This window comes from Bubalus kerabau, chromosome 9 (genome assembly GCF_029407905.1).
Source record: "Bubalus kerabau isolate K-KA32 ecotype Philippines breed swamp buffalo chromosome 9, PCC_UOA_SB_1v2, whole genome shotgun sequence".
Classification (NCBI taxonomy): domain Eukaryota; kingdom Metazoa; phylum Chordata; class Mammalia; order Artiodactyla; family Bovidae; genus Bubalus; species Bubalus kerabau.
Genome location: NC_073632.1, coordinates 51,218,098 through 51,239,292, shown reverse-complemented (window position 1 = coordinate 51,239,292; position 21,195 = coordinate 51,218,098). Strand labels below are relative to the sequence as shown.

Sequence of the window (21,195 nt, the reverse complement as noted above, 5' to 3'; positions counted from 1 at the left end):
ACAAACTTCTATATTCTGGCTAAGCCCCAGAAGTCTTCAAATGCCAGGGCAGGGTATCTAGAGACCCGGGGTCAAGTCCCAACGCTCTCATTAACTGAATCTCTAGGCCTCAGATGCATCTGCAATGAAACGATAATCACAGAGGTGTACTCCAGGAGTGAATGAGCAAGACCTGGCATCTCCAATCTAATTTAAGCTTATATTTAGTTTCTTCGCCTTTCTAAAGTAGAACTATATGACCGTCATGACTGCTCTCCCCAGACCACATACTTGTAATGGAAATAAAAATAAAAGTCACATCACAAGAGCAGAGTGCCCTTCATTAAGCCCTAATGGCTCAGAAACAGAACTGATTTAAATATGGCTAAATCTTCCATCCATAGAAACAAGTGGTCTTTAAAAAAATAAGGATGAGGCTGAAAACACATAAACTCATTTTAGTCTCACCCAGAACTCTTAAATCTGGGGGGTGGGGGGAAATGGGTGAAAGAAACCGTATCATAATATGCTAAATTTATTCCCTTAAGTAAGTGAGAAACAACCTGAATAAGGGAAAAGAGCTACAAAACAAATCAACCAAGCGCGACCGAGACAGTCTGGGTTTGTGTGTCCCCTCCTTCCAAGCCTCCCTAATTCATGCAGACATTCCCCAACTTACAGAAGAGTTCATGTGTAAATTAGCTGTTTGGAACTTTAAACACATTTTCCCATGAAAACAAAGCTACTTATACATCTTGGCAAGATGCCCAGGGTAGCCCTTTAAAAAGGTTTAGTTAACCCATAATGGACCAAATACCTCATACACAGGATAACAATGGTTCTATGAGACGTGTATTCAGAATTTCAACCTGGGGTACTGGGAACACAGCTCCCCAAACAGGACTGGCATTGGGAACCATCCCAAGACATTGATTCCTTCCATCTGGTGCAAAACAGAGGGAGTAAGATGGAGAGAAGGCTCGTTTGGGATGGCGACACGAGACTGGATGAGAGAAGTAGCATGGCCAGAGGAGGCTCTTCCCTGGAACTAACAGGGTTCAGGACATGCCACCCCCAAACACAGCACCTTGGCAGACTGAATATTTTAAGCGGAAGGAATGTGAGAAACAGCAAATGCGGGAAGGACTCTCTGACCTTCTTCCATGAAGCTGGCCAGGAGACCCTGGGTAAAGGTGTGTGCCCTGTGCCGGGGGGAAAAGAGCATCTGATCTCCAAGACCAGATGAAGTAGGGAGCCAGAAAAAACTGGCCTTGCGCAGTTTTCCCAGTTTACTGCATACAGCACATGTACTTGTCCTAGAACATTTTCTCAGGACTCTCTACTCTGCAAAGGTAGCACAAAAATGTTCAGGTGTAAAAATCGCAACAGACTACAGAGAGCAAACAGGTCTCAGTAATTACCAGGTTCAATCCCTGGGTCAGGAAGATCCCCTGGAGAAGGAAATGGCAACCCACTCCAATATTCCTGCCTGCAGAATTCCATGGACCGGAGTCTGGTGGGCTACAATCCATGGGGTTGCAAAGAATCGGACACCACTGAGTGACTAACACTTTCACTTTCAAGGGAACAAAAGAATGCAGAAATAACTCTTATCAGGCAAGAGAGGTAACAATAGCAAGAAAGTGAAAGTGAAGTCTCCCAGTTCTATCCAACTCTTTGCGATCCCATGGACTGTAGCCCACCAGGCTCCTCTGTCCATGCAATTTTCTAGGCAAGAATACTGGAGTGCGTTGCCATTTCCTTCTCCAGGGGATCTTCCCAACACAGGGATTGAACCTGGGTCTCCCCCATTCTGGGCAGACGCTTTACCACCTGAGCCACCAGGGAATCCCATGGAATAATAGCAAAGATAATGTCAATTGCTATTGTTGTTTACAATGTCAAAGGTAAAGACTCCCAGTTGTTTCAGTGATAAAGATTAACCTGAAGAGCTTAACAACCATATCAACTGGAACCTCGACACAGGATAAGATGGCTGGATGGCATCATTGATGAAATGGACATGAGTTTGAGCAAGCTGCAGGAGTTGGTGATAGGGAAGCCTGGCATGCTGCAGTCCATGGGGTCACAAAGAGTTGGACACGACTGAGCGACAGAACTGAAGGAATGATGACATCAACCTTTTCTGGCTCTTATGATTGTAATCAATCAAAGCTTCCAAGGCCAAGTCCCTACATGAATACACATATTCTCTTAGCTTAAAACTTTTCCAATTTTGTTTGTGATCAGTTCAGATCAGTTCAGTTCAGTCGCTCAGTGTTGTCTGACTCTTTGTGACCCCACAGACTGCAGCATGCCAGGCGTCCCTGTCCATCACCAACTCCTGGAGTTTACTCAAACTCATGTCCATTGACTCGGTGATGCCATCCAATCATCTCATCCTCTGTTGTCCCCTTCTCCTCCTGCCTTCAATCTTTGCCAGAATCAGGGTCTTTTCAAATGAGTCAGCTCTTTGCATCAGGTGGCCAAAGTACTGGAGTTTCAGCTTCAACATCAGTCCTTCCAATAGACACTCAAGACCGACCTCCTTTAGGATGGACTGATTGGATCTCCTTGCAGTCCAAGGGACTCTCAAGAGTCTTCTTCAACACCACAGTTCAAAAGCATCAACTCTTCGGTGCTCAGCTTTCTTTATAGTCCAACTCTCACATTCCTACATGATTACTGGAAAAACCACAGCCTTGACTAGACAGACCTTTGTGGCAAAGTAATGTCTCTGCTTTTTAATATGCTGTCTAGCTTGGTCATAATTTCCTCCCAAGGAGTAAGCGTCTTTTAATTTCATGGCTGCAGTCACCATCTGTAGTGATTTTGGAGCCCCTCAAAATAAAGTCTATCACTGTTTCCACTGTTTCCCCATCTATTTGCCATGAAGTGATGGGACCGGATGCCATGATCTTCGTTTTCTGAATGTTGAGCTTTAAGCCAACTGTTACCACTCTCCTCTTTCACTTTCATCAAGAGGTTCTTCTTTACTTTCTGCCATCAGGGTAGTGTCATCTGCATATCTGAGGTTATTGATATCTCTTCCGGCAATCTTGATTCCAGCTTGTGCTTCATCCAACCCAGCATTTCTCATGATGTACTCTGCATATAAGTTAAATAAGCAGGGTGACAATATACAGCCTTGAAATATTCCTTTCCCTATTTGGAACCAGTCTGTTGTTCCATGTCCTGTTCTAACTGTTGCTTCCTGACCTGCATACAGATTTCTCAAGAGGCAGGTCAGGTGGCCTGGTATTCCCATCTCTTTCAGAATTTTCCACAGTTTGTTGTGATCCACAGAATCAAAGCTTTGGCATAGTCAATAAAGCAGAAATAGATGTTTTGCTGGAACTCTCTTGCTTTTTTGATGATCCAGCAGATGTTGGCAATTTGATCTCTTGTTCCTCTGCCTTTTCTAAAACCAGCTTGAACATCTGCAAGTTTACAGTCCACATATTGTTGAATCCTGGCTTGGAGAATTTTGAGCATTACTTTAGTAGCGTGTGAGATGAGTGCAACTGTGTGGTGGTTTGAGCATTCTTTGGCATTTCCTTTCTTTGGGATTGGAATGAAAACTGACCTTTTCCAGTTCTGTGGCCACTGCAGAGTTTTCCAAATTTGCTGGCATATTGAGCGCAGCACTTTCACAGCATCCCCTTTTAGGATTTGAAATAGCTCAACTGGAATTCTATCACCTCCACCAGCTTTGTTCGCAGTGGCTTCCTAAGGCCCCCTTGACTTCACATTCCAGGATGTCTGGCTCTAGGTGAGTGATCACACAATCGTGATTATCTGGGACGTGAAGATCTTTTTTGTATAGTTCTGTGTATTCTTGCCACGTCTTCTTAATATCTGCTTCTGTTCGGTCCATACCAATTCTGTCCTTTATTGAGCCCAAATTTGCATGAAATGTTCCCTTGGTATCAATTTTCTTGAAGAGATCTCTAGTCGTTCCCATTCAATTGTTTTCCTCTATTTCTTTGCACTGATCACTGAGGAAGGCTTTCTTATCTTTCCTTGCTATTCTTTGGAATAGCATTCAAATATACCCTGCATTCAAATGGGTATATTTTTCCTTTTCTCCTTTGTTTTTCACTTCCCTTCTTTTCACAGCTATTTGTAAGACCTCCTCAGACAGCCATTTTGCTTTTTTGCATTTCTTTTTCTTGGGGATGGTCTTGATTCCTGTCTCCTGTACAGTGTCACAAACCTCCATCCATAGTTCATCAGGCACTCTATCAGATCTAGTCCCTTGAATCTATTTGTCACTTCCACTGTATAATTGTAAGGGATTAAATTTAGGTAATACCTGAATGGTCTAGTGGTTTTCCCTACTTTCTTCAATTTAAGTCTGAATTTGGCAATAAGGAGTTCATGATTTGATCCACAGTCAGCTCCCTGTCTTTTTTTTGCTGACTGTATAGAGCTTCTCCACCTTTGGCTGCAAAGAATATAATCAATCTGGTTTTGGTGTTGACCATCTGGTGATAGCGATATGTAGAGTCTTCTCCTGTGCTGTTGGAAGAGGGGGTTTGCTATGACCAGTGTGTTCTCTTGGCAGAACTCTATTAGCCTTTGCCCTGCTTCATTCCGTATTCCAAGGCCAAATTTACCTTTTACTCCAGGTGTTTCTTGACTTCCTACTTTTGCATTCCAGTCCCCTACAATGAAAAGGACATTTTTTTTGGGTGTTAGTTCCAAAAGGTCTTATAGGTCTTCATAGAGCCATTCAACTTCAGCTTCTTCAGCGTTACTGGTCAGGGGATAGACTTGGATTACTGTGATATTGAATGGTTTGCCTTGGAAATGAACAGAGAACTGTCTGTTGTTTTTGAGATTGCATCCAAGTACTGCATTTTGGACTCTTCTGTTAACTATGATGGCTACTCCATTTCTTCTAAGAGATTCTTGCCCACAGTAGTAGATATAATGGTCATCTGAGTTAAAATCACCCATTCCAGTCCATTTTAGTTTGCTGATTCCTGAAATGTCGACGTTCACTCTTGCCATCTCCTGTTTGACCACTTCCAATTTGCCTTGATTCATGGACCTAACATTCCAGGTTCCTATGCGATATTGCTCTTTACAGCATCGGACCTTGCTTCTATTGTGAGGCGCTGGAGCGGCAAGTGGCCAAGAGGAAATACCCCATGTCCAAGGTCAGGGGCGGCAGCTGAGAGGAGCTATCCGACCTCCAAGGTAAGGAGCAGCGGCTGCACTTTGCTGGAGCAGCCGTGAAGAGATACCCCAAGTCCAAGGTAAGAGAAACCCAAGTAAGACGGTAGGTGTTGCAAGAGGGCATCAGAGGGCAGACACACTGAAACCATAATCACAGAAAACTAGCCAATATGATCACACGGACCACAGCCTTGTCTAACTCAATGAAACTAAGCCATGCCCTGTGGGGCCACCCAAGACAGGCAGGTCATGGTGGAGAGGTCTGACAGAATGTGGTCCACTGGAGACAGGAATGGCAAACCACTTCAGGATTCTTGCCTTGAGAACCCCATGAACAGTATGAAAAGGCAAAAAGATAGGACACTGAAAGAGGAACTCCCCAGGTTGGTAGGTGCCCAATATGCTACTGGAGATCTGGAGAAAAAACTCCAGAAAGAATGAAGGGATGGAGCCAAAGCAAAAACAAAACCCAACTGCGGATGTGACTGGTGATAGAAGCAAGGTCCTATGCTGTAAAGAGCAACACTGTTTGTGACAGACCTCAGTATCCTCCTTACTTGCTGCAATTAATAATAAATCCTTCCTTCTCCTGAACTTTGGCTTGGTTGTGTCTTTTGACTTGACACCCACCAAGAGGTGAACTGAGTTTTCAAGTAACACATACGTGCTTTTGTAAAACTTATAAAAGTAAGATATGCTGATAAACATGGCACCCCAAAACATGCCTCTTAGGCATAAGGATTATTCTGAGCTGAAGGCAACTGAGAAGCAGATGTAATAAATCTCTGAACTCCTACCTGCCTAAAAGCAGAACAGAAGTTTACAAAAGTGCTCCCTCTGCTCTTTACCAGGAAGGACAAAGGTTAATCCCTGGAGATAACTTTAGACCCTTATCAAGGGAGAAGTCACCAACTTAAAGTTGCATAACGAATTTTATTCTTGCTTTTCCTGGTAAACTTTCAACAACTGGCCTTCCTTATACTTTTCTTTTATCTTGAGCTTTAAGACAGCATTTTAGCCTGAATTCTAAGCTAACTCCTTGAGTAACTCATTCTTCCCGGGGGCATCTCTCATGTATACAGGAGGCATACATGTTAATAAATTTGTTTGTTTTTCTCTTGTTAATCTTTTATTACAGAAGCCTCAGTAGAGAACTCAGAAGGGTAGAGGGAAAATTATTTTTCTCCCCCTACTAACCACAATCAGTTAAAACTGCTGTCTCTTTCCACTCCTACCTTCCCCTCCATTATATCAATACTTCCTCTCTTGCCAGGTGATGCTACATTTGATTTGAAAAAATACAATTGCTTTGGGTTCAGTGGGAAACACTGGCATGGCGCACAGTACTTTCTGAGTTGAGTTATTACAGGCTGCTCTGGTTTAAGAATGCCTTCCAAGAATATTCCTACTTCCCACTATGTCAACACAACAAGGCATCACGGCACTTTACTATGGGAGGACTGGATGTCACGGTACCCGGCAACGGTTATATGAGCAGGGACGGAGAGACGTACGTTCACGGGGCTCTCAAGGCAAGAATACTGAAGGCGTTTGCCATTCCCTTCTCCAGTGGACCACATTCTATCAGTAAAGGACAGAAATGGTATGGACCTGACAGAAGCAGAAGACATTAAGAAAACATGGCAAGAATACACAGAAGAACTGCACAAAAAAGATTTTCATGACCCAGGTAATCACGATGGTGTGATCACTGACCTAGAGCCAGACATCCTGGAATGTGAAGTCAAGGGGGCCTTAGGAAGCATCACTATGAACAAAGCTAGTGGAGGTGATGGAATTCCAGTTGAGCTATTTCAAATCCTGAAAGATGATGCTGTGAAAGTGCTGCACTCAATATGCCAGCAAATTTGGAAAACTCAGCAGTGGCCACAGCACTGGAAAAGGTCAGTTTTCATTCCAATCCCAAAGAAAGGTAATGCCAAAGAATGCTCAAACTACTGCACAATTGCACTCATCTCACACGCTAGTAAAGTAATGCTCAAAATTCTCCAAGCCAGGCTTCAGCAATGTGTGAACCATGAACTTCCAGATGTTCAAGCTGGTTTTAGAAAAGGCAGAGGAACCAGAGACCAAATTGCCAACATCTTCTGGATCACTGAAAAAGCAAGAGAGTTCCAGAAAAACATCTATTTCTGCTTTCTTGACTATGCCAAAGCCTTTGACTGTGTCGATCACAATAAACGGTGGAAAATTCTGAAAGAGATGGGAATCCCAGACCACCTGACCTGCCTCTTGAGAAATCTGTATGCAGGTCAGGAAGCAACAGTTAGAACAGGACATGGAGCAACAGACTGGTTCCAAATAGGAAAAGGAATACATCAAGGCTGTATATTGTCACTCTGCTTATTTAACTTACATGCAGAGTACATCATGAGAAATGCTGGGCTAGATGAAGCACAAGCTGAAATCAAGATTGCTGGGAGAAATATCAATAACCTCAGATATGCAGCTGACACCACCCTTATGGCAGAAAGTGAAGAAGAACTAAAGAGCCTCTTGATGAAAGTGAAAGAGCAGAGTGAAAAAGTTGGCTTAAAGCTCAACATTCAGAAAACTAAGATCATGGCATCCGGTCCCATCACTTCATGGCAAATAGATGGAGAAACAGTGGAAACAGTGACAGACTTTATTTTGGGGGGGCTCCAAAATCACTGTAGATGGTGACTGCAGCCATGAAATTAAAAGACGCTTACTCCTTGGAAGAAAAGTTATGACCAACCTAGCTGTTGCTACTGCTAAGTCGCTTCAGTTCTATCCAACTCTGTGCGACCCCAGAGACGGCAGCCCACCAGGCTCCCCCGTCCCTGGGATTCTCCAGGCAAGAACCTTGAGTGGGTTGCCATTGCCTTCTCCGGACTAACCTAGACAGCATATTAAAAAGCAGAGACGTTACTTTGCCAATAAAGGTCTGTCTAATCAAGGCTATGGTTTTTCCAGTAGTCATGTATGGATGTAAGAGTTGGACTATAAAGAAAGCTGAGTGGAGAAGAACTGATGCTTTTGAACTGTGGTGTTGAAGAAGACTCTTGAGAGTCCCTTGGACTGCAAGGAGATCCAACCAGTCCATCCTAAGGAGATCAGTCCTGGGTGTTCATTGGAAGGACTATTGCTAAAGCTGAAGCTCCAATACTTTGCCCACCTGATGCAAAGAGCCGACTCACTAGAAAAGACCCCGATGCTGGGAAAAATTGAAGGCAGGAGGAGGAGGAGGTAACAGAGGATGAGATCGTTGGACAGTATCACCGACTCAAAGGACAGAAGTTTGAGCAAACTCCAAGAGATGGTGAAGGACAGGGAAGACTGGTGTGCTTCAGTCCATGGGATAGCAAAGAGTCGGACACAACTGAGTGACTGAACAACAACTCACATTCTGAGATAGCCCACACTGTCTGTGGAGTGTGTTTCTCTTTAAATAAATCCACTTATTACCTATCACTTTGTCTCTCACTGAATTCTTTCTGCAATGAGACATCAAGAACCTGAGCTTCACTGAGTGCTGAAACCAGGTATGTGATCTCAGTTGGAAGACTGTGAGGTCAAGTCCCAATCTGAGGTGCATGGTGTTAAGAGGAACGGCTAGTCTTATAGGGAAATCACCCCCCCCCATACCCAGTTTCCGTGTTGCCACTTCTAAGGCTGCGTGTCACTTGTGCCCAAATTCCCTCAGGAAGAGAGCTTGTGAGGCACTGCACTTCCCAATCCATGGATTGTTTCCCTTGAATGAAGGACATCACACTTGCTACTAAATTGTATTATTTCTGTCATTTAACACCACTCTTGGGCTTCCCTGGTAGCTCAGCTGGTAAAGAATCTGCAATGCAGGAGACCCTGGTTTGATTCCTGGGTCGGGAAGATCTGCTGGAGAAGGAATAGGCTACCCACTCCAGTATTCTTGGGCTGCTCTGGAGACTCAGCTGGTAAAGAATCCGCCTGCAATGTGGGAGACCTGGGTTCGACCCCTGGGTTGGGAAGATCCCCTGGAGAAGGGAACAGCTACCCACTCCAGTGTTCTGGCCCAGAGAATCCCATGGTCCATGAGGGCACAAAGAGTGGACACAACTGAGCAGCTTTCACTTTCACAGGGAAGATATTAGGCTGCAGAGGACGAGATGGTTAGATGGCATCACCGACTCAATGGACATGAATTTGAGCAAACTCCAGGATACTGAAGGACAGACGAGCCTCATGTGCTATAGTCCATGGGATCACAGAGAGTCGGACGTGACTTAGCGACTGAACAACAGTTGATGAAGGTTGTCAGTCAAAATGTATTTTGGGTTTATTCAGTGCACAAGAACATGTGAGAGGCCCTGGAATTTTACAGCTTGTAAAGAAAGCTGGAAGACATTTTTCCAATTCTGACAACCATCCTAAATTTTACATGACATGGACAATAAGGGAGAGCACAGCAGTGGGAGAGGAGCTGGGTTGGCAAACAATACCAAGTTTGGCTTATGGAAAATCAGTTAACTGACAGTAGGCATACAGGAGAAGAGTCAGGGTGGCAGTCAGTAAGTCTTGTTTTGCACAAGTTGAGTCTCAGCTACAATGGGAACATCTAACTGAATGGGACTAAGTAGAGAGGCTGGAGTTAGAAACAGGGTTCTGCAAATCACCAAAGCAGAAAAAGAAGCTGGAAGCAGATGAGAGAACCCTAGGAGACAGAGGAAGGGACGACTAGAAAACAGTGATGGTTAAAGGGCTGGGGGAGAAATAAAGGGAGCCTTTAAAAAAGACAAGAACTGGTTGAAAAGGCAAGAAGAAAACTAAAGGTGTCTAATGTCCCTGAAACCATGGAAAAAGTGAACATAATGAAAGTGGTTTACAGTGCTGGAGACTTCAGAGGTCAAACTGGAAGAACTGAAAAGCATTGTTGGGCTGACAGCTCGGTCAGCTGTGACCCATGAGAACGGCTGCAGCTGCTTGGCCAGGCTGGAATTGAGGTTCCAGTGCATCACAAGAGAGTTTTCCAGGTGGCAGGGGGTGGGGGGAGTGGGTGGTAACTATCTGTAAACCACCAATGGTTAGGTACGAGTTTTCTACTGACTCCTTTAGCAGAGCTCCCTGGAAAACAGGCCAAGGGTGGACGCCTGACCCATCGCCGCACACTGGCCAGGCCAGGGCTGCACCCTTCCTTCTCCACTTCCTCCCAACCCCAGGAATTCTTCCAGCAGGTACACTTTCTCCTTCCCCTGTCCGCTCTCCCCCGTACAACCCAGTCAGGTGCAAATGCAAACCCAGAAGTCCCCAGGGGTGGTAGGGATGGACAGCAAGGAGAAGCAGGTGGGTAGGAGGGTGAAGGACAGGCAGGTAAAGGCAGCAGAAAGAAGGAAGCTGGTGTGATTACTGGTACAGGCATATGGTGGGGAAATCCAATGTTTCATGTTTCAGCCTAACTCTATAAACAGAATTAATCAGACACCTAATTTACACTTCCATGACAAAATTTCACTGTCTTAAAGTCTAATCTCAAAAAAGAAACAGGGAAGAGCATTCCTAAAGCCACTGCCTTGAGTTTCCGGTATACACAATTTAGAAGTGAATTTATTTTGCAGAGGAGGAATAGTTCAATTTCTAACACTTTCTAATACTTCTGTTAAACAGAGTGAAGTGTAACTTTCCAGCAAGAGATGTATTTTAGACAGAGCATGACACTACTGATAAATATAACCATCAGATAGAACCCTTTCTCAAAAATACCTGGTGTAACCACTTTTTTTACAAGTTCTATTCATCTTGAGAACTCTAAGTTATCTATGGGTTCCTACTGAATAAGTCATGAAGAAACTACGGATGGGCTGATAACAAGGAAATCATTTCATGTGACTTCCCTAGTGATACCAAAGTGTGGGCAAAAATGACATATAACATCAATATTAAGTTATTCCCTTGGTTCACCGATGCTCAGTTGTGGCAAAAATGTAATGACAGAACAAAAAAGCAAAAGCAAAACACCATCGAGGCCTTAGAAAGCTTTGTCTTAGTTTCTAAAAGCTGTATGTTACAAAGAAATCCTGTAAAAATCTTCCAAGGTGGGTGTTTTTGTCATTGTTAGTTTTAGGGTTTTTTTTTAATCAGCTAGTTAGAAAAACAGTGTTCGTGCTGGATGACAAACACTGACTTGCTTTGGTGCAAACTAAAGACTGCTTTAATGCCAATAGCTAAGAGTAAAGGAGTAATTATTGCTTCAGTGCAGATCAGTTCAGTCGCTTAGTCATGTCCGACTCTTTGCGACCCCATGAATCGCAGCCTGCCAGGCCTCCCTGTCCATCACCAACTCCCAGAGATCACTCAGACTCACGTCCATCGAGTCAGTGATGCCATCCAGCCATCTCATCCTCTGTCGTCCCCCTCTCCTCTTGCCCCCAATGCCTCCCAGCATCAGAGTCTTTTCCAATGAGTCAACTCTTCGCATGAGGTGGCCAAAGTACTGGAGTTTCAGCTTTAGCATCAGTCCTTCCAAAGAAATCCCAGGGCTGATCTCCTTCAGAATGGACTGAGAAGCCATAATATGCTCCACCAATCACAAAGGATAGTCAAACTGAAAAAAGTCACTTTGGACACTGGAACCTCTGGGTTTACATTAGTAAAACCCCACTACAACAGTAATCTCCTCATGTAGAAGTATTTTTACAGTATTTTAAGGCTCACATCTCCCATGTGATTCTCACAAGCAAGCAGTTGGAGAGGGAGGCATTATTACCATCGTGTGCAGTAATCTCAGTAAACTGAAATTTCCCAGAGCACCAAGGACCAGGTTCCCACTGCCACTCACACAGCAAAGGCATTCTGAGCCCCTGCACAGGTGGGAATGTGACAGAAGTCCATGACGGGAGCCGGCAAGCCTCTTTACAGTGGGTTTTGCTCCAGGGTGGTTAACACATGAATAAATCAGTGTGCACAGACTCAACGTAATGTTTAAATCACTTTTATAAGGTATAAAACGTTCCAGTTCTCAAAGCCCACCCAACAACCTACACTGTCCTACTCTCAGTACCGTGGTGGAAACAGCAGAGGCCATAACATGCATGCCTGTGGGCAGCTGATTAGTTAGTAGCAGAGAGAGGAACCCAGGCCTCTACTTGCCCAGTTCCAAGCCATTATTGCTTAAACAGAAGACAATATAATACCCACAAAGCAAACGATCAACTGGGACAAGAAGAGACAGCTAGCTCTGTTTCTAACTCATTTTCTACAGAATACTTAAAAAAAAAAAAAAAAAAAGGTAATGCCCAAAGAGCCTGAACCAGCAAAGGAATGAGCGCTCTCTACCCAGAGTGGTCACGTGGGCATAGAAATCTAAATGCTTTTTAAGGAAAAAGAAAGCAAAGAATCAATGTCACTGCAGAGCCTACAATAATAATAAATGTCTAAAAATCCTGCCTATGATTTTTCCAAGGTTATTAACTGAGACAAACCATTAGAAAGATCTACATGGTCAAACTAATTTAAACAAAGTGTTGGGCCAAAATGGCAACTTCAAGAATGATAAGCCTCAAAAGCTTAAAAATTAAACAGGGTTGACCTTTTGAATAAATATTTGCCTTCAATTCTACAGTGAAGGATAGCACCTCATTAGATGAACAGCCTTTATGCGGCTTTCAGAAAAAGCAGCTATTAAGCTTTCACTAAACTTAAAGGTAAAGTACAATGTTTCATAACAACAGGAGTAGAGAATGACACAGAACTTCAATTGTTTTTCCAGCACAACCTTAGTAATAAGGAAACGAAAAATTCCACCTGCAACCCTCTGCTTCACCACAATCACTGAATGGTTCTAGTTTTCTTACCAAATAATAAAAGCATCAGTTTTCTCTACGCTGCCAACTTTGTGAAACACAAAGAATACAGTAGCCACTGTTAATAACAGCACCACCAGATACTGTGTGCCTTTCGACTACAACCCATGCCACTGACTTTGTATGTGTTACCTCACTGAACCCCTAAAAACTCACAAAGATGAAGTGCCCAAGTGGGCTAGGAAGTTCTTGAATATGAACTCAAGAGCATCTAAAGCATCGTCGCTATATCTTTGCAAACCCAACAAACTTACCTGCAAGTTCTGGAAGCACCAAAACTGCCTAAAGGAGCCTGAGAGAGCTCAGAGCCTAAGAGGGCACAACAGTTTGCTCAAGGGCTGTGTATCTGTTTTTCATAGAAATCTGCCAGTGGGAGAGCCAGGCCTAGCAAAGGCAGGAAAAAAACACTAGTGCCTCAAAATCATTCTTCAAAAACCATAAGTTAAGTCATTCTTCATGTTTTTTTAGGAATCTGATGAAAGCCATGGATCTTCTTCCCAGAGATTCACATACAAAAATTTTGCATCATTTTAGAAGGCTTCGACTCCTAATGTCCATCTATGTATTTTTTTAAATTCTCAACTGATTGAGCTAAGAATCGACAGAATGAGATTGAAAAAAAAAATGGACACAAGAGTTCTTTAGAAATTGTTTGAAATGTTAGCACAATTCTGCTCATGTAAATGAGCCTAGTTTTGATGCTTCTGACACATCTTCTGCAAAGACGTCACCACAGTAAAGAAGGGAGTTTTAGGTGCTACCACTGACGCTCACCGTTTTCCTGTGCAATTCCTGTCGTTCAGGCCACCAACCTTGTTTATGGCAGACCACGCTGTGAGAGCCACGTACGGCAGGGAGGCGGCTTGAGTATGAGTGAGTGACCTGGGCTTGTGAGAGACCTAGATTTGAGGACAACAGTCAAAAATAAGCAATGACTTGTGAACCTATGAACACAATTAAGTACACATAACAGTCTGCCAGGTTCAGTGATTATCATAAACCCTGCTGCTGCTAAGTCGCTTCAGTCGTGTCCGACTCTATGCGACCCCATAGATGGCAGCCCACTAGGCTCCTCTGTCTCTAGGACTCTCCAGGCAAGAATACTGGAGTGGGTTGCCATTTCCTTCTCCAATGCATGAAAGTGAAAAGTGAAGTCGCTCAGTCGTGTCCGACTCTTAGCGACCCCATGGACTGCAGCCTACCAGGCTCCTCCATCCATGGGATTTTCCAGGCAAGAGTACTGGAGTGGGGTGTCATTGCCTTCTCTGATCATAAACCCTACTCTAAGATTATTCCTAAGGAATTTCTCCAAATGACTCAATCTGCCAAGCAGAGGGTCAGTAAGGTTTTATAGGTTACATTATTGGATAGAGCTGTTTAATTCTTCACAAAAAGACCACATTCAACAATCCCATTAGTCCTAACTATGGCCAGAAACAAATCCAAATACACCTTGAGCCCTCATAAATACATTCTAATTTGTTTTTGTGATTAGCTGTTTCCTTTACTCCCACTCAGTGGGTAAATAATCCACCTGCAATGCAGGAGACACAGGAGATGCAGGTTAGATCCCTGGGTGGGAAGATCCCCTGGAGGAGGAAAACGGCAACTCACTCCAGTGTTCTTGCCTGGAAAATCCCGTGGACAGAGGAGCCTGGCGGGTTATAGTACATGGGGTCACAAAGAGTAGGGCACAACTGAACATACAGCACAATCTTTCCAGACTTTTCTAATCTCAGTAATACCCCTCTCCCCCTCCTACTCTCCCTTCTGCAGCCAATTTCCTTAATATTAACCCCTTTCTTTCTAATTAAACTGTCAGGCCTCCTGACTGCATTTGATTAGACTCCTGTTTTGAAAGTTATTTGAAACAGCTTGATACTTCCAATGCTTCCATTTATGATGAATCAGTACGCTCCATTTGGTATATTTGCTTTCAACAATTTACACTGAGGATAAAACCAAAGAACACAGCAGGGTTTCTAGATCTCACAAATCCCTGCTCCACAAGATACAGATAACTGCTCTGGCAGGCAGCACTATTTAAATGACATCCAATACATCTTAAAATATTTTTAAAAATTCCTATTCTCTCAGTTCTTTTGAAACCACCCATAAAACTTGAACCTGATCTCAAAAAAAAAAAAAAAAAAAAAAAAAAAACACCAATTATGTCAGAGATAGTTGTCAGTCTTTGTTTCTACTTTCCAACAGCATTTCAGCACAGAACCAGCGAGTTACCTCATTCCCACTGACAACAACAAATTCTGAGAGAGTGCCTTGTTTCCAGGGAGGAACTGCAGCCCAGACCTGAAACACACACACTGTTCGTTAGAAACAGATCTTTTTAAAACAAAGCTAAGCATGACAGTGTTCCCCAATACATACCCCACACCCTGTGAGAAAAAGCACAAGTCCACAACCCACCAAACAACAGTTATTTTCACAAGATATCAATGTATTATTTAGAATGATTCTGGATTTACCAAGTCAAACCACATTGGAGGTCAGTTTAGTTCAGTTCAGTCACTCAGTTACGTCCAACTCTTTGCAACCCCATGGACCGCAGCACGCCAGGCCTCCCTGTCCATCACCAACTCCTGGAGTTTACTCTAACTCATGTCCATTGAGTCAGTGATGCCATCCAATCATCTCATCCTCTGTTGTCCCCTTCTCCTCCTGCCTTCAATCTTTCCCAGAATCAGGGTCTTTTCAAATGAGTCAATTCTTCCCATCAGGTGGCCAAAGTACTGGAGTTTCAGCTTCAGCGTCAGTCCTTCCAATGAATATTCAGGGCTGATTTCTTTTAGGATGGACTGGTTGGATCTCCTTGCAGTCCAAGGGACTCTCAAGAGTCTTCTCCAACATCACAGTTCAAAAGCATCAAATCTTTGACACTTAGCTTCCTTTATAGTCCAATTCTCACATCCATACATGACTTATGGAAAAACCATAGCCTTGACTAGATGGACCTCTGTTGGCAAAGTAATGTCTCTGCTTTTGAATATGCTATCTAGGTTGGTCATAACTTTCCTTCCAAGGAGTAAGCGTCTTTTAATTTCATGGCTGCAGTCACCATCTGTAGTGATTCTGGAGCCCCCCAAAATAAAGTCTGACACTGTTTCCACCATTTCCCCATCTATTTGCCATGAAGTGATGGGACCAGATGCCATGATCTTAGTTTTCTGAATGTTGAGCTTTAAACCAACTGTTTCCACTCTCCTTTCTTTCACTTTCATCAAGAGGCTCTTTAGTTCTTCACTTTCTGCCATCAGAGTAGTGTCATCTGCATATCTGAGGTTGCTGATATTTCTCCCAGCAATCTTGATTTTAGCTTGTGCTTCATCGAGCCCAGTGTTTCTCATGATGTACTCTGCATAGAAGTTAAATAAACAGGGTGACAATATACAGCCTTGACATATTCCTCACCATATCTGGAACCAGTCTGTTCCATGTCCAGTTCTAACTGTTGCTTCCTGACCTGCATACAGATTTCTCAAGAGGCAGGTCAGGTGGTCTGGTATTCCCATCTCTTTCACAATTTTCCACAGTTTGTTGTGATCCACACAGTCAAAGGCTTTGGCATAGTCAAGAAAGCAGAAGTAGATGTTTTTCTGGAACTCTCTTGTTTTTCAGTGATCCAACGGATACTGGCAATTTTATCTCTGGTTCCTCTGCCTTTTCTAAAACCAGCTTGAACACCTGGAAGTTCACGGTTCACATACTGTTGAAGCCTGGCTTGGAGAATTTTGAGTTATTACTTTACTAGTGTGTGAGATGAGTGCATTGTGTGGTAGTTTGACCATTCTTTGGCATTGCCTTTCTTTGGGATTGGAATGAAAACTGACCTTTTCCAGTCCTGTGGCCACTGCTGAGTTTTCCCAATTTTCTGGCTTATTGAGTGCAGCACTTTGACAGCATCCGCTTTTAGGATTTGAAATAGCTCAACTGGAATTCCATCACCTCCACTAGCTTTGTTAGCAGTGGAGGCCCAGTTGACTTTGCATTCCAGGATGTCTGGCTCTAGGTGAGTGATCACATCATCGTGATTATCTGGGATGTGAAGATCTTTTTTTTTACAGTTTTTCTATGTATTCTTGCCACCTCTTCTTAATATCTTCTGCTTCTATTAGGTCCATACCAATTCTGTCCTTTATTGAGTCCATCTTTGCATGAAATGTTCCCTTTGTATCTCTAATTTTCTTGATGAGATCTCTAGTCATTCCAATTGTTTTCCTCTATTTCTTTGCACTGATCACTGAGGAAGGCTTTCTTATTTCTCCTTGCTATTCTTTGGAACTCTGCATTCAAATGGGTGTATTTTTCCTTTTCTCCTTTGCTTTTTGCCTCTCTTCTTTTCACAGCTATTTGTAAGGCCTCCTCAGACAGCCATTTTGCTTTTTTGTATTTTTCTTGGGGATGGCCTTGATCCCTGTCTCCTGTACAATGTCACAAACCTCCATCCACAGTTCATCAGGCACTCTATAAGATCTAATCCCTTGAATCTATTTGTCACTTCCACTGTATAACTGTAAGGGATTAAATTTAGGTCATACCTGAATGGTCTACTGGTTTTCCCTACTTTCTTCAATTTAAGTCTGAATTTGGCAATACAGAGCTCATGAACTGAGCCACAGTCAGCTCCCAGTCTTGTTTTTGCTGACTGTATAGAGCTTTTCCACCTTTGGCTGCAAAAAACATAATCAATCTGATCTTAGTATTGACCAGCTGGTGATGGCCATGTGTAGAGTCTTCTCTTGTGTTGTTGGAAGAGGGTGTTTGCTATGACCAGAGCATTCTCTTGGCAAAACTCTATTAGCCTTTGCCCTGCTACATTCTGTACTCCCAAGGCCAAATTTGCCTGTTACTCCAGGTGTTTCTTGACTTCCTACTTTTGCATTCCAGTCCTCTATATTGAAAAGGACATCTTTTTTGGGCGTTAGCTCTTGAAGCTCTTGTAGGTCTTCACGGAACTGTTCAACTTCAGCTTCTTCAGCATTACTGGTCAGGGCATAGACTTGGATTACCGTGCTACTGAATGGTTTGCCTTGGAAACAAACAGAGATCATTCTGTCATTTTTGAGATTGCTTCCAAGTATTGCATTTTGGACTCTTTTTTTGACTATGAGGGCTACTCCATTTCTTCTAAGAGATTCTTGCCTTCAGTAGTAGATATAATGATCATCTGAGTTAAATTCACCCATTCCAGTCCATTTTAGTTCGCTGATTCCTAAAATGTTGACATTGGAGGTAGACAGCAGTAAATCCTGCTGTATTTACTCACTACTTAGAGCACCAGCTGGAGAAGGCATTGGCAACCCACTCCAGTATCTTGCCTGGAGAATCCCAAGGACAGAGGAGCCTAGTGGGTTGGCATCTATGGGGTTGCACAGAGTTGGACACGACTGAAGCGACTTAGCAACAGCAGCAGCAGCAGTATAACACCAGCAAGAACATGTTCTCCGGAGCTTTAATCCTGGCTTCTATCACTTATTTGCTGTGGGACCTCTTTACAGCTTAAGTCTCATCTGTAGACTGGCCTAACTATACTCACTTCACAGAGATTAAATTAGTTTTTTTTTTTTTAATGAAAAACAACTGGACAGTGCTATTATTATGAGCTGACTTTAATTTCTTGGTATAAAAGTTCAAAGTGACAAGGGACAGGTGATTATATCACCCTTTAGCTATTTGAAAACCATCTAACTCATAAGATAAAATTGTCATTTAAAGACTTAAAAAGTCCCAATCATATCTTATTTTCACTTGTCTATATATTTTTTCTTTAAAAAATTTTTTTAATTGGAGGGTAATTGCTTTATAAGCTTTACAACGCTGTGCTGCTTTCCACTGCACAACACCACGAGTCAGTTCTAAGTATGCATATATCCCCTCCCTCCTGAGCCTCCTTTCCCACATATATCCTAAAGACTTGCAATTCTCAGGCACTAGCTTTAGAATGTTCAAGCACAGCAAGCTATTGTGACAGAACCAGGAAACAGAATCATGAACTGAACCAAAAAAGGAGGGTTCCAGCTAAAGCTCAGTGTATTTGTTGAAAAGAAGAAGAAAAGGTCAGTGATATGGAATGTACTTCCAAAAGCAGGAGAATGAAACCAGCCAATTTTGAAAAGGAATAGTGGAATGTGATAACTCACCTCATCTCCAGGTTTGAAGTACCTTACATCAAGTCCACACTCCATCACCACACCAGACACATCCCGACCCAGAGTCAGAGGAAATTCTTCTCCTTTGATTTTAACATGTAAAGGATCACGTTTCATATTTAAAGCTGTGGCTCCATAACCACCTAGAAGATACAATTTACTTTTTTCTTCCAAAAGAATGAGATGCTTTCAAAACTGCTGCAGTTATGGGCCAGGTACAATTCTAGATCCTCAAGAAGTAGATTATAATCAATCTTACAAATTTTTTTACCATCACACAGGGGAGCATAAAAACAATGAGTGTTGTTCCTTTCAAAGAAAATTACTAGGAAAGTTATAATCACTTTTAAAGAAATTTTATATTGGACTATAGTTAATTAACAATCACTTTTTGAAATTCTAATTCTGAAACGGTCTTGAGAACTGGTCTTTGAAGTTGGTTTCCTTATTAATTTACTCATTCATGAACTTTTTCAACACGAAATCATTTGAAGCCAAGTCTGGTGAAGTAGATAAATGTCAAAGTTGTCTGACAAAATAAATAAGGCATAGGTATAGTATCTGGTACTAACACACTGGTCTATGAGTAATTGTGCCTGTCTCCCCAAAAATGTTTCTAAAACACCTTTGGGCTAAGTGTAGGATTCCCAGATGGAAAAGAACCACTTGGCTGCATCAACTCTGATATGCTAAATCAGGCTGATTGCATTATTATATATCTTTTTTATTTAAGAATATTTACATAAATATCAACACAACTGAAAATGTTCCTCTGATCACTTTTTTTTTGTTTTTCAAAATAAACTGGCTACATATAATAATCCAAAGTAGTTTATTACACATCATCCACACATAAAATGGTTTTCCTAAGGCACAAAAGTGTCTGCGGTCATCTTTTCTGCTTGACATCCTCCTGAGAACATTTTTGCTACGTGAGGCTCTCCTAGATAAGCATCTTGCTTATCTTTTTAGGGTCATGCACCGCAATTCATGCTCCAGAATCACTAAACCATTCTGAAAGTCTCCCCTTTTCTTCCACTCATCCTCATCAGATCTTAAGGATGAGGAGAAACCAGCAAAGGAGCCCAAGAAGGCTTGGCTAATGAAAAGGTATCCAGAAAGTCAAGTGAAGAGGGCCATTTAAAGAAGTCAGATGCTGCTGCCAGGGAAGAAAGTTTTCAAACAAGGTCAAGAGCTGCCAGTAGACCTTTAAGAAACAAAAAAAATTCCCCCCCAAAACAAAATATTGGATCCAACAGCACAGCTTGGTGACCTTTTTAGGAGCAGTTGCTATGGCATGGGGTGACAGAGTATGGGAATGAGGAACTGAACACCATGAGAACATTCAACTCTTCCAAATATTGAGAGTATTGCTAGCGAGAGTGGGAAAATGGGGCAGTGAAGAAGGGAAAGTGAGATGGAAGATGTTTGGTGGTGGGTGGTGGTGGTTTAGTTGCTACATTGTGTCCGACTCTTGTGATCCCACAGACTGTACTCCACCAGACTCCTTTGTCCATGGGATTCTCTAGGCAAGAATACTGGAGTGAGTTGCCATTTCCTTCTCCAGGGGATCTTCCCAACCTAGGGATCAAGCCCTGGTCTCCTGCATTGCAGGCGAATTCTTCACACCCGAGCCACCAGGAAAGCCCACTGAAGGACTTTTAAGTCTTTTTTTTTTTTTTGGTCCTCTTTATGAGTGGAGAAATAACAGCCAATGTGAGTGATCCAGTGGAAAGGGAAACACTGAAGATACAGGAGACAATTGCCGAAACAATGCTCCTGAGTGGGTGAGCAGGCATGGGGTCTAGAACCTTGGTGGAGGGCTGGCCTTATATGGGAACAATGACATTTAATCCGTACAGCAAGAGGTAGAGAATACAGGGAGAAAGGCTGACAGGGGAGTGCAGAAGTTGTTTTTCTAATAAAAAATCAAGACACATGGAAGAAAGCATTTTAAAATTGGGCAAGTCCCAAAAAATCTAAGCTGATGGCCACCATGCCCGATATTAGATACATGCCAGCTGGCTAGTTAGGAGTGCATTCTA

The 21,195-nt window shown here is 42.8% G+C and overlaps 1 protein-coding gene across 6 annotated transcripts in view; it reads right to left on the bottom strand.

The window, feature by feature from the left end:
* RTN4IP1 (reticulon 4 interacting protein 1) overlaps positions 1–21,195 on the bottom strand; it is a 134,763-nt gene that overhangs the window by 26,903 nt on the left and 86,665 nt on the right. For all 6 annotated transcript variants that reach the window (XR_008698188.1, XM_055535306.1, XM_055535304.1 and 3 more), the window contains 3 exons: positions 19,142–19,293; positions 15,225–15,293; positions 13,758–13,882 (listed from right to left, as the gene is read on the bottom strand). Coding sequence is in view for 5 of the 6 variants with exons in the window: in XM_055535306.1 (XP_055391281.1) it covers positions 13,758–13,882; positions 15,225–15,293; positions 19,142–19,293 (346 nt within the window). In the remaining variant the exon portion in view is untranslated. The remainder of the gene's footprint in view (positions 1–13,757; positions 13,883–15,224; positions 15,294–19,141; positions 19,294–21,195) is intronic.